Source organism: Oryx dammah, unplaced genomic scaffold (genome assembly GCF_014754425.2).
Source record: "Oryx dammah isolate SB20612 unplaced genomic scaffold, SCBI_Odam_1.1 HiC_scaffold_29, whole genome shotgun sequence".
In the NCBI taxonomy this organism is placed as follows: Eukaryota; Metazoa; Chordata; class Mammalia; order Artiodactyla; family Bovidae; genus Oryx; species Oryx dammah.
Window position 1 is genome coordinate 38456069 of NW_024070213.1, and position 13684 is coordinate 38469752.

Below are 13684 nucleotides of genomic sequence, written 5' to 3' on the forward strand. Positions count from 1 at the left end.
GCTGAAACTCCAGTACTTTGGCCACCTCATGCGAAGAGTTGACTCACTGGAAAAGACTCTGATGCTGGGAGGGATTGGGGGCAGGAGGAGAAGGGGACAGAGGATGAGATAGCTGGATGGCATCACTGACTCAATGGACGCAAGACTGAGTGAACTCTGGGAAATGGTGATGGACAGGGAGGCCTGGCGTGCTGCAATTCATGAGGTTGCAAAGAGTCGGACACGACTGAGCGACTGACCTGAACTGATACAAATATGAAAAAATGCTCACTACATAGATTACTTCTTAAAAATATAACAAATTGCTAGAATTGCTGATTTTAAGATATAACTGACTTGAGAGAGAAGAATGCCCTGTGAGGTGAAGATACAATCATGACAACAGATACTTAACTGAAATTGTTAACAGCTAGAAAGAGCTCTGACATAAAATAGATTAATATTTTAGGTGTATCCCTACCTTATTTGTGGAGAAGGCAATGGCACCCCACTCCAGTGTTCTTGCCTGGGAAATCCCGGGGCCAGAGGAGCCTAGTAGGCTGCTGTCCATGGGGTGGCTAAAAGTTGGACATGACTGAGCGACTTCACTTTCACTTTTCATGCACTGGGGAAGGAAATGGCAACCCACTCCAGTGTTCTTGCCTGGAGAATCCTACGGACGGGGGAGCCTGGTGGGCTGCCGTCTATGGGGTCGCACAGAGTTGGATACAACTGATGCGACTTAGCAGCAGCAGCTACTTTATTTGAAATATCATTTCCAAGCTGGAATTGTAAATGGGTTGGAAAGATGTGGAGTTGGGTCAATTTCATCAATTCTAGAAAAATATCTTAAAGAAATCAAAGGTAAGTATAATACAAGAAATCACCCAATTAATTTGTATAGTTGCTTGAAAACAGAATTTATAAAATATTTACTACATAATTATATGCCATGTTGTTGAAGGTCTGCTTTAGTATGTAGTATGTATCTTACATCAGTGTATACCTTTTGCCACACCTCCTTATTCTGGGGTTTACATTGAAATTATTATACAAATAGCATAAATGAATTTGGAAGAATTGTTAATGTCTTTTGATAAATACAAGTTGCAGTCACTGAAACAAAACCATTAAATGTTTTGCTGATTATAATCTGTTTACAGGTGTATAAATTGGAGTCAACTCTTTTCCTCACTCACTCGTAACACGAAAAATATAGAATGCCATATGATACAGCAATTTAGCTCCATCTGAAGCAAAAGGAAAGCTACTGAATGATAAAGATTGCTGTAGTTTTCCTAGGAGGAAAAAGAAGCTTAAATATGAGGAACTAAGGCTTATTTGGGGGTACATGATCGTAAAAGGACAAAAAACATTATTGTACAATGTATTTTATTGAGTCCAAATCTTTAGAATTGAGACCCTGAATGAGTCTTGTGTTTCTTTCTTTTAAAACAATTTTAAAAACTACAAGAAAAAAAATCCAAGGCATTTTGTTTCCTACTCTTAAAATAATGCTCATTTAATCACTAAAATATTCCAAAAGGGGTAGGAGGAATTACAATAAATAAATAGTACTTGGATATTACTCCAGGCTTCATACCATAAGGTAGTGAACAAGTAGTGATCTATTTGGATAGTGCTGACATAGGGTGACTCATTTTGGCTTAAAGGTTTGCTAGACCTCCAAACAGACAGGGAAGAGCTTAAGTACGAGGTTAAAGTCCTGATGAGATTGGAAAGATCCTAAGGCTCAGGTTAAGTAATTTAAAAAGTATACACATCTCAAACTTAACTTTAAAGGTTTTAAATTGTGAAACAAAGGAGCTGCATGTACATTTAATTTTTGGTACCTGAATTACTAACCTAAGACATAAAAAGACAATGCACAACATGTGTCCTTTATATCATTAAAAGAAGTAAATCTTAGTCATTCCTTTATGAATCCCAAAGCTTGTATTAAAGATTATAAACTTTGTCATTAGTAAAGTTTTATTACAAAAATTCAGTGCTTTATATCATAAAATGTATATGAGAAAAGCATATTAATCATCTAAGTCAGGAATTAAAAAATGTGTATTCTAAGTTAAGCTTTTCCCAAGAGGTAGTCTGAAGTGTACAAATACTGTAGCAGACAATTATTCATCTTTTTCATTTAAACACTTCATCTTTTTATAGGCTAATGTATGCAAACACAGATGAAAAAGAAAACTCATTTCACATAATTCCAGATCTCAAAATATTTAGGATGGAATATATACACATAGATACTATGAATGCCCTAATAAAATAAAAAATTGAGTAATAAACTTGGGTATCCTACTAGAGGCATCCCCAGGTACATGCCAATAGATAGACAGGCCAGGACGGTGTTCTCTGCCACGGAAAAGAAACACTTGGTGAGGTCAAAAACTGCTACTAAATCCTAATATACAAATGTACCTCATCACTCATCATACAAAGGGCTGGTCAGAATCTTAATACTTTGATTGCCCCAAATCTGACCCTGACTATTCAAGGGGTTTCAGGTGAAAACCTTTCATAACTTTTAAAATGGAAATCAATGGCAAAGTAGGATTTTGCTTCAGAGAAATTCCTTTTATACTCAGTTTTAATGGGACAGATTAATACTATTACAATTTTAATGTGGTATTTGGAAAACAAAACGGTAACAAGTAAAAATCATATTTAAGTACCAAAATAATTTTTAAAATCCTTCTTAAAGATACTCAACTTTTATAATCCTAATTGAGATAAAATAATTCTAAATCAATAGTTTTTCCTATTAAAATAACCCTGAAACTTAATTGAATTTTCTGACAAGCAGATTCACAGAACCAACATTCAGTCTAAAATAGCTAAAATTCTAATTCTAATTAAAAATTCCTTTTCCTAGTCTACCTTCACTGGAAATAACATCTGAAGAAATCAGAAATTTCTAAATAATGAGAAGGCCATTCATTATTTGGAATTTTCTGAATTCAAAAATCTTTCAAAGCATAAACCTGTCACTTATATTAGTCAGTTAACTTAATGGCTCTTAATCATATTAACTGTATATTTTAAACAATGATGCTTCTCTTACTTATTATTTGCAAAATAGCATTCTTATATAAGCTTTACTATAAAGTAGTTTTATCAGTATTTCTTCTTCTTTCCATTATCTGCCCCAACTGCTTTCAACAGGACATTTTTTTCTTTTACTTTTTAACAGAAAGGAATTTGAAAAACTCTAACTTGTGGTGTCCTATTCTCTAAAAACCATTTAAAATCTTGTTTTTTAGTCTTGGTCTTGTTACTTACCTGGAATTTTTGTTTCCCCATTTCCCTAAAAGACTTAAACCATGAGGAACTGGTTGATGATTCTTCTACTGTCATTATTAAGCATTACAAAAGGAAAAATTATGTTGGCACACATATTCCAAATTTAGGTTTTAACAGCACCTGAGTGATATACCCCTCTTTTTAAAATCTTTTATAGTCTAGAAATTTAAAATTAATCCTTAAATAGTAAGCAATCTAGACCAACACAATCTAATACAGAATCAATCACATTCAGGACACTCTGAATGCAGATAGTTTTTTCATAATACAGTTTTACAGTTTAAGTGTTTAATATGATAAACATTTACTATTATGTTTAATATGACACTGTTTAATATGATAATCTCTCAGTTCTGACATTATTTTGTCTTACTTAAATATTTGCCTTATACTATTTTTAAGTTACCCTGTTGCCCACTACCACAACACATAAAAAACACTACTTTTCCTCTTAATATTTTACAAACTGATTATTTCCATCATTAGCAGTGGATCTTTTTATTACTCACCCCCTGTTCCCAAACGATAACAAGAAATAAGGATCAGATTAGGAAATTTAGCATCTTTTTTAAACTTGTGCTTTCTTCTCCCTGCATACGTGCCCACTATACAATTTGTGAATGATACCTGTTACATATTACAGTATCTACCTCTGTTACATATTACAGCATCTGCCCTTCTAAGTATTTACCTTAGTCTTTCACAACCTTGCCTTGAATAATCAGAAATGTCAATAGCCAAAGTTTAAAGAAAAGCAGTTACCACCCTAAGACCCAAAATTGGATAAATGGTCTTGTCATTATGGCTTAACAGTAATATGGCTATAACATAGGGGCCTCGCCTTTTCCTTTATTAACAATGTGACCTGACCACACTTTTTAAAGTCTACACTAGTTTTCCATATGTTTTACATATTTTATTCTGACATCATATCTTTAAAAAACACAAAGAGATGAAAACATTTGCACTTATCAATGCCATTTTCTTTAGATGTGGTTTGACTTCTTCCTTTAGGCTCTTTGTCATCAAGAAGCAAGGTCTGATTTCAATACTGCCCATCTGCTATGAAAATATCAGAAGGGGTCATGTTCAAAGCAATACTCCAGCTGGGCTTATTCAATGATTATAGATTAGCTGCATAATTTCTTCTAGAACATTTGTAACAGACACGGAACATATAGGATTTCAGTTTGGGTTGTTTTTTTTTTTTTTTGTCCCTAGGTGTGATTTCTGTTTTTCATTCATATTTTCTTTTCTTTGAATATATTGCACAATATTTTATTATTAAAAAAGGTTTTATGTCTCAGGCAAAAAGTTCTTTTCCTTTACTTGGGAGATGTTAATGTGTATTATTTTCTAAAAGAGGTACATGGTTGTCCGTGTGGCCATCTTCAAAGGGAACCTAGGGAGGAACAAAAAGATCAAAGTATGAGCTTTATTTCTAACACTATTTCCTCTAAACATAATGGTTTATTTGGGGCAATTTCTTTTAGGCACCAAGAGCTAATATTTAGATTTAACAATGATACTATGACTTAGGGTGGACATCACTGTATCACTTACAGAATTGACAGGTTTGTAGGCTCCAAGTCTGAAACGACAGTAAATTATTTCAACTATAAATTTGCCAATTCCATGTAACATGCCTGTAACAACAAAATGTTTTTAATCAAATTATGCTTTTAATGAAATTTCTTCCTATGTTATTTACTTCCTAAATTTGTGAGTAAGAATAAAAAACTCAACTAATTACAATGGAATAGGTTAAGGAAGGAAACAGTTTGCTTTATTGACATCCACAGTTAAAAATATCAAGACAACTGGATTTTAAAATAAGTGAACTTCTTTTCAAAATCAGAAGGCCACATAATTCATGACCTTGACAAAGCTATCTTTTCAAAGGTGCTTAATATATCTTACACCACCACAAATTTAAATGACTCTATTGTAAATAAAGCAGTAACCAAAACTTTCATAAAAAAGCTATTCATTCATTTAAAAAATATAATTGAAACTATAAACTCCATGTAATATTAAACAGAAGTTAGCATAAAAAAGGAACTATTTAGGTTGGTACAAAAGTAACTGCAGTTTCAGACTGCATTTTAAATCATTATAACCAGGCTCAAACACTTTTTTTAATCAAAATAGGAACAATTAGAATCAATACATTGTTGCCAATGAGAAGTAAGTTTGCTTATTCCTGTAGCATAAAAATCCATGCTTTGGGATTCAATGAAGTCTTGGAAAGTATCTTCTGCCTCCTCCTGCTGTTTTGGAAGCATTTTCCCTGCAAGAAGTGGTCAAGATGCTTGAAGAAGTGGTAGTCAGTTGGTGAGAAGTCAGGTGAATACAACAAATGAGGCAAAACTTCATACCCCAATTTGTTCAACTTTTGAAACGTTGGTTGTGCAACCTGCAGTCGGGCATTGTTATAGAGAAGAATTGGGCCTTTTTGTTGACCAGTGTCAGCTGGAGGTGCTGCACCTTTCAGTGCTTCCAATTGATTTGCTGAGCATACTCCTCAGATGTAATGATTTCGCCTACAGAGGATTAGATGGGTGGCAGACCACCAAACCATGACCGTGACCCCTTTTCTGGTGCAAGTTTAGCTTTGGGAAGTGCTTTGGAGCTTCTGAGTTGGTCATCTCTGGATGTCATATACAGCCCACTTTTTGTTGCATGTCACAATCTGATTGAGAAATGGCTTGTTGTTGCACAGAAAAAGAGAAGACACTTCAAAATGAATTTTTTGATTTTCAGTCAGCTCATAGGCAGCCACTTAAATCAAGCTTTTCACCTTTCCAAATTGCTTCAAGTGCAAATGACCATAGAATGGTTGACGATAAGCTCCTCTGCAACTTCTGTAGTTCTAAGAGGATCAGCTTCAATGATGGCTCTTAATTGAAGCTGTCAACTTCCAATGGCCTGCCACTACACTCCTCATCTTCAAGGCTCTCGTCTCCTTTGCAAAACTTCCTGAAGCATCATTGCACTGTATATTCATTAGCAGTTTCTGGGCCAAGTGCACTGTTGATATTGCAAGTTGTCTTGGCTGCTTTACAACCCATTTTGAACTCAAATAAGAAAATCGCTTAAATTTGCTTTTTGTCTAACATCATTTCCATAGTCTAAATAAATATAAAATAAACAGCAAGTAATAAGTCATTAGCCAAAAACATAAAGCGAGAAATGCACATTAAAATGATGTATACGTGAGCACATTTATTTAGAATGTATTCTAATATCAAATGGCAAATTTCAACAATGTAAAAACCACAGCTACTTTTGCACCAACCTAATATTTCCTTTATCCTTTCTATTTTATTTTTCTTTCTATATTTAACACTCAAATTTTCACAGCTACAATTCTGCAAAAGGAATGGCTACCCACTCCAGTATTTCTGCCTGGAGAATTCCATGGACAGAGGAGCCTGACAGGCTACAGTGCATGGGGTCTCAAAGAGTGGGACATGACTGAGTGACTAACACTTTAACTTTCACAATATAGCACTTCTTTTTCCTTTCAAGTTACCTTTGAGAAAATCCCATAACCTTAAAGCAAAATGATCAGAACTCACAGAATTTGGCTGTACATATTTCATAGTACAATGTATCATAAAATATAATTTTGCATCCTTTACTGTTGAAAATACCTTAATTGAAAAAGAAAATTTATGTTCAAACTATCTACTGTTTCCAGGCATGTTCTCATCTAATCCTACAACACACTTGCAAGTTAGATATTATTATTCCCATTTTTATAGAGAGAACATTTTAGAAAATGTAGGTGACTGACACAGAGCTACCACCATGTAAATGACACAACTTGAGTTCAATAGGCTCTCTCTAGCACACTCTGTGTGTAGTCCCTTCAATTGTGTCTGACTCTTCGTGACCCTATGGGCTATAGCCCACCAAGCTCCTCTGTTCATGGGAGTCTCCAGGCAAGAATAATGGAATAAGTTTCCATTTCCTCCTTGAGGTGATCTTCCTGACCCAGGAAACGTACCCACATCTCTCCCATCTCCTGCCTTGGCAGGCAGGTTCTTTACCTCTAGTGCCACCTGGGAAGCCCAACCACACTAAATCATCTCCCTTAAGTCACTGAATGCAGTGAGCTTAAGTGTAACACTTAATCAATACAATCTGTGACATCTGAAATTAAATCTTAAAGAAAAAGTTCTTTAAACATCAAAATATGAAAATGTATACATTTCTTGCCCCTTTTGAGTAGAAGTATCTTGACTGAGTATGAGCAATACTTTTAGAAATTAGACCAAAAAAAAAAAAAAAAACAGGAATGAATCTTAACCTGTTGTTGAAAAGATTCCTCCAACAATACCACAAAGTCTTACAAAAAACTGCCAGAAAGGCATATGCTCTTCGGTAACTGTCACCATAAGAGAGCTGAGATCATATTTCATAAAAATCCCAGAGACTCCATGGCTACCCGCAGCATGGTTAATAACGCGTTCCTAAAGGAAGGCAAAAGGAAGGGGAAAGAGAGAAGGAAGACACAACAGGATTCACGTCATTAGGCTACTTGCATACAGTCAACAGGAAGCCCTCCAGCCCTCCTGAACAAGAACTACATCCAAATCTCTTCATGAATTGTCCTGCTAGATCAAGTTCTCTATTATGTATTCTTTGTATGGCTGGCTTTTGAAGCAATCAAAAGAACTGTAATCATTCTTTCCTATTTTCTCAAAAAAATCACTTTACATACAAGGTTTCTATTAACCCAAGACTTTAAAACTATATGGCACATTCTTCATTGGCCAAATCATTGAAAACCATAACATTGCCCAAGAAGTTCGTTTGGGTTTTTCTGTCGCATCATAAGGAAAAACCCAAATGAACTTTTTAGCCAACCCAATACATTCCTATTTTAACATACTTTTTTGTAATATTTCTTTGCTAAGAATTTACAAAATAATTATACTTACTTCCTGTCATTTGAAAAAATTAAAAAACAATTTCACTTTCTGTTGTTCATTTTAAACCATATGAGATATAGTACAGGAAGAAAGAATGCATTAATTTGAAAGACTGACTACTGGTTCAGTTTTTAAATGAAATTTTTTTCTTGAAAGGAGTGTAACTAAATTTACAAACCTACCATAGTGTGCACATTGAGTGAGAAAATAATGTTTTGTTTCATCCTGGTTATATTTCAAAAATCAAGCTTGCAAACTTCTAATACATTTCTATCATAGCATTCCAAGGGACTCTCAAGAGTCTTCTCAAACACCACAGTTCAAAAGCAGCCAATCCTAAAGGAAATCAGTACTGAATATTCATTGGAAGGACTGATGCTGAAGCTCAAGCTCCAATACTTTGGCCACCTGATGCAAAGAGCTGACTCATCAAAAAAGACCCTAATGCTGTGCAAGACTGAACACAGAACAGGATGACAGAGGACCGAATCAATGGACATGAGTTTGAGCAGGCTCCAGGAGATGGTGAAGGACAGGGAAGCCTGGCATGCTGCAGACCATGGGGTGGCAAAGAGTCAGACACGACTGAGCAACTGAACAACAACATCACAGCATGAAACAGCTATGATACCCAGCACCTTGTTACGACTTTTGTGTCAAGTCTTACCTGTTTCTACTACGTTGTAACTAAACTACAAGGTTCAGGAAGACATATAGCGAGGAAAATTATAGCAACTCATGTGGGCACTACAAAATCTCTTTGCCTGTTAGCACAACAGAACTATTGTTATAAGCTTATTCCTTACAAGCTTCCTTAAAAGCCACTGATCAAGTTTCCAATATAAAATGATTTCATCTTAAGAGTTCTGATAAGTTAAATATAATGCCAAAATAATATATACACTGTCGCCATCTATATGAGTAGATGTTGTTTCAGGGATCACGGTGTCTACATAACAAAAGACTCATAATGGTTCGCTTTTGGTCCAATACCAATGAAGGTCAGTGTTGACCTTCTTATCATCCATCCATTCTGCCAACTTCAGTTACTTTTTCTGACAGTGAAACGCAACTATTGTAGTTACCCTATCAGTACAAACACACCCCACAAAGACCAAATGCTCTGGGATTCTATTTTTCTTTGTACTTTTATTAAAAAAAATATATCCTGGAGATAATTTTATATCAGTAAACAGGCATCTTTTTCTCTCTCTCTTTTTAAAGTTGCATGCTCCCCCATGTGTGGATGTACCATGTGGGTTGTTTCCAGTCTCTGCAATTACAAATAACACAACTAATAGCCTCATACACACATCACTTCTATTCTTTTATCTTTGGATTCAATTTATAGAAGTAGGATTGCTGTGTCAAAGGGTAAAAGCATACATCATTTTCCAGATATTGCCTAACTCCCTTCCAGGCTATTATGCTATTTTACACTTTCTTAGCAATGTATATCACTCATTTTCCCCAAAGTCTTGTCACTGTGTAGACTGCCTGACCTTCCAGTGTTGCCAACCTTAGTGAGAAATGATATCTCCCCAGCCATACAGAAAAGCAAGCACAATGTATACTTACACTGTAGCTAGTTTCTCTCTCTGTGTACACACAAACATAGTTTTATATATATATATGTATATATATATATATACACACACACACACACACTTTATTTTTCCCTTCTGAACCATTTGAAAAGTCATAAACACATGATACTACATCCATAAAAACTTTAGTACTTAAGATTCCTAAGAATAAAGAAAATTCTATAGTTATCGAGCTCATAATCAACATAAGTCATAAGATTATCAAAGGAAAATCTCATACGGAGGAAAGCAAATTTTTAAAAGCACTTAAATTTTGGAATTTTTCTGGATACTAGTATTTGAATATTCACCATATTTGAACACAATAAGTAAATATAACTTAAAAAAATAAACAAAAGAAGAAAAAAGAGAAGGAAAGAAAGAAAATATGGTCCCAGAGTAGATGAGAAATCTGTTAGACTATCCAATTCTAAAACTCTGCTCCTCACTGTCAATATTTATTTATAGAGCCACTCTACCCTAAGGTTACAGAACGTTTTTCCTCTCAATTATTAATAGATGAATACAAAGCCCTAATTTAAGAAGGAAAACCCTCTAAACCTGCTATGTGAGTCACAATAACCATGCATGGTGCAGGATAGGTGCATTAATTAAAAACTAATAGTGAAATTAGAAAATCTGTTGGCAGATAAAAACCTGCTTATACCAATACATAGGAAAACATTAAAAATTAAGATATTAAGAGTAAAATAATTAATATCATAGTTTAACAATTTTTTATTAATTGACAGAAAACATTCTAGATTTTAAAAATCTACTTCTTCTTCTAAAACATATATTTAGTACCCATTTCTGTTATTTTATTTGCTTAAAATAAAGGTCAATCAATGGATTCCAAATCTTAAATGAGGGAGGGATTACCTGATACTTCAACTTAATTTTGTAGCAGAACTATAAATGCTTTAAAAATTCATTTTAAACCTAGAATGGAAAATAATTTCAAAAATAATATGTGTTAAAAAAAGAATTCTACTTTTTGAAATTTAATGCTTTTGAACTTTATTGAAATTTAATGTTTTGTGAAATATGAAATTTAAATTTTTGAAATTTGAAATTTTTCTTTTTGTCAGTTTTTCTAAATGTCCTATGAACATCTAATAACAATGTACATGATACAAACTTTTAAATATATTTGTGTAGTGATACAAGATTTAAAAAATAATTTTACCAGTTGAATTCAACTTACCCTTTCTGTCACGGCAAACTGATGGGTGTCTGCTGAAATTTTATATGTATGTAATTTTGTTGGCACAATTGTAATAAAATATTGAAACATCTGGTTGTCTAGAATTAAAACAAAAATGTAGTTTTTTCCATCAATCCATTAGCAATGAAACTGCTTCCAAATATATCATTCTTCTATTAAACACATCTAATCTGAGATTTAATGCTATTTATAACAGCGTCTAACAAAAAAAGTATTATAAAACAATCAATGAAAGCAATAATTCACACTTGATAAAACAAGTAAGTTCTCAGTAAGCATAAAAGTCACACACACACATATCTATTAGAAGATGTCAAAAAAATAGATGAGCTAGTGACCTCATTAGATATCCTTTACAGTCATTAGCATCCTTTTATAAAATATGGAAAATAAAAAAGCAGTTCTTTATAGTACAGAAACTAATAAAAATAAAGTTATAAGAGTATATAACCACCATGAGATTAAGATAAAAAAATAAACCAAAATTGAATTACCCATTGGATGAATAAACCAAACTGGAGTAGAAAATGGCAACCCACTTCAGTATTCTTGCCTGGAAAGTTTCATGGACAGAGGAGCCTGGTGGGCTACAGTCCATGGGGTCACACGGACTCTGACATGACTGAGTGACTAAGCATGTACCACTCAGGCAAATGAATCAAAAGGTAGTCTTTGGATAAATACAAAGAATCAATACGATAGCAGGAAAAAAAAGAAATCACTCAATGATGGCCTGGAGTCACTACGTAATTAAAGGGATTATAATTATATAGTCATTAGGCTGTTCTAGGTTTAATATGTCAGAAAAGCATTATATTACTAATTACTGATTTTAAACAATCACATAATAAAAAGCATGTTAATTCTCTAGATCTTACACTCTAGAAAATTTAGAACTAGATATGCTGCTGCTGCTAAGTCACTTCAGTCGTGTCCAACTTTGTGCGACCCCACAGACGGCAGCCCAACCACGCTCTGCTGTCCCTGGGATTCTCCAGGCAAGAAAACCACAGTGGGTTCCCATTTCCTTCTCCAATGCATGAAAGTGAAAAGTGAAAGTGAAGTCGTTCAGTCGTGTCTGACTCTTCATGACCCCATGGACTGCAGCCTACCAGACTCCTCCATCCCTGGGATTGAGTACTTGAGTGGCTTGCCATTGCCTTCTCCAGAACTAGATATACGTTATCTGTAATTTCAGCTAGGTAAGTGATAGGGCCTCACTATGTTTGTGACATACTTCACGTCATATGGTAATAATTGTCTATGAAAATTGTGTACATGAATAAAACATTTTAATCATCCCCCAAAGAAGAGAAGCGAAAAGCAAAGGAGAAAAGGAAAGATATAAGCATCTGAATGCAGAGTTCCAAAGAATAGCATAGAGAGATAAGAAAGCTGCCTCAGCAATCAATGCAAAGAAATAGAGGAAAACAACAGAATGGGAAAGACTAGAGATCTCTTCAAGAAAACTAGAGATACCAAGGAACATTTCATGCAAAGATGGGCTCAATAAAGTACAGAAATGCTATGGACCTAACAGAAGCAGAAGATAGTAAAAAGAGGTGGAAAGAATACACAGAAGAACTGTACAAAAAAGATCTTCACGACCAAGATATTCACGATGGTGTGATCACTCACCTAGAGCCAGACATCCTGGAATGTGAAGTCAAGTGGGCCTTAGGAAGCAAAACTACAAACAAAGCTAGTGGAGGTGATGGCATTCCAGTTGAGCTATTTCAAATCCTGAAATATGATGCTGGGAAAGTGCTGCACTCAATATGTCAGCAAATTTGGAAAACTCAGCAGTGACCACAGGACTAGAAAAGGTCAGTTTTCATTCCAATCCCAAAGAAAAGCAATACCAAAGAATGCTCAAACTACCGCATAATTGCACTCATCTCACAGGCTAGTAAAGTAATGCTCAAAATTCTCCAAGCCAGGCTTCAGCAATACCTGAACCGCGAACTTCCAAATGTTCAAGCTGGTTTTAGAAAAGGCAGAGGAACCAGAGATCAAATTGCCAACGTCTGCTGGATCATCAAAAAAGCAAGAGAGTTTCAGAAAAACATCTATTTCTGCTTTATTGACTATGCCAAAGCCTTTGACTGTGAGGATCACAAGAAACTGTGGAAAATTCTGAAAGACATGGGAATACCGGACCACCTAACCTGCCTCTTGAGAAACCTGTATGCAGGTCAGGAAGCAACAGTTAGAACTGGACATGGAACAACAGACTGTTTCCAAATATGAAAAGGAGTACGTCAAGGCTGTATATTGTCACCCTGCTTATTTAACTTAGATGCAGAATACATCATGAGAAACGCTGGACTGGAAGAAGCACAAGCTGGAATCAAGATTGCCGGGAGAAATATCAATAACCTCAGATATGCAGATGACACCACCCTTATGGCAGAAAGTGAAGAGGAACTAAAAAGCCTCTTAATGAAAGTGAAAGAGGAGAGTGAAAAAGTTGGCTTAAAGCTCAACATCCAGAAAACGAAGATCATGGCATCCAGTCCTGTCACTTCATGGGAAATAGATGGGGAAACAGTGGAAACAATGTCAGACTTTAATTTTGGGGGCTCCAAAATGACTGCAGATGGTAATTGCAGCCATGAAATTAAAAG

General features: G+C 34.9%; 1 protein-coding gene across 3 annotated transcripts in view; it reads right to left on the minus strand.

Annotated features, from left to right (window-relative positions):
- Window positions 1-2950: 2950 nt before the first annotated feature.
- The window catches only part of LOC120858524 (endoplasmic reticulum-Golgi intermediate compartment protein 2), a 43603-nt gene continuing 32869 nt past the window's right edge, over window positions 2951-13684 (minus strand). For 2 of the 3 annotated variants that reach the window (XM_040234628.1, XM_040234630.1), the window contains 4 exons: window positions 11037-11134; window positions 7619-7781; window positions 4867-4949; window positions 3435-4705 (listed from right to left, as the gene is read on the minus strand). In XM_040234628.1, the coding sequence (XP_040090562.1) occupies window positions 4643-4705; window positions 4867-4949; window positions 7619-7781; window positions 11037-11134 (407 nt within the window). In that variant the 3' untranslated portion in view covers window positions 3435-4642. Of the gene's footprint in view, window positions 4706-4866; window positions 4950-7618; window positions 7782-11036; window positions 11135-13684 lie in introns of all 3 variants that reach the window. The other variant, XM_040234627.1, reaches the window with a different exon arrangement.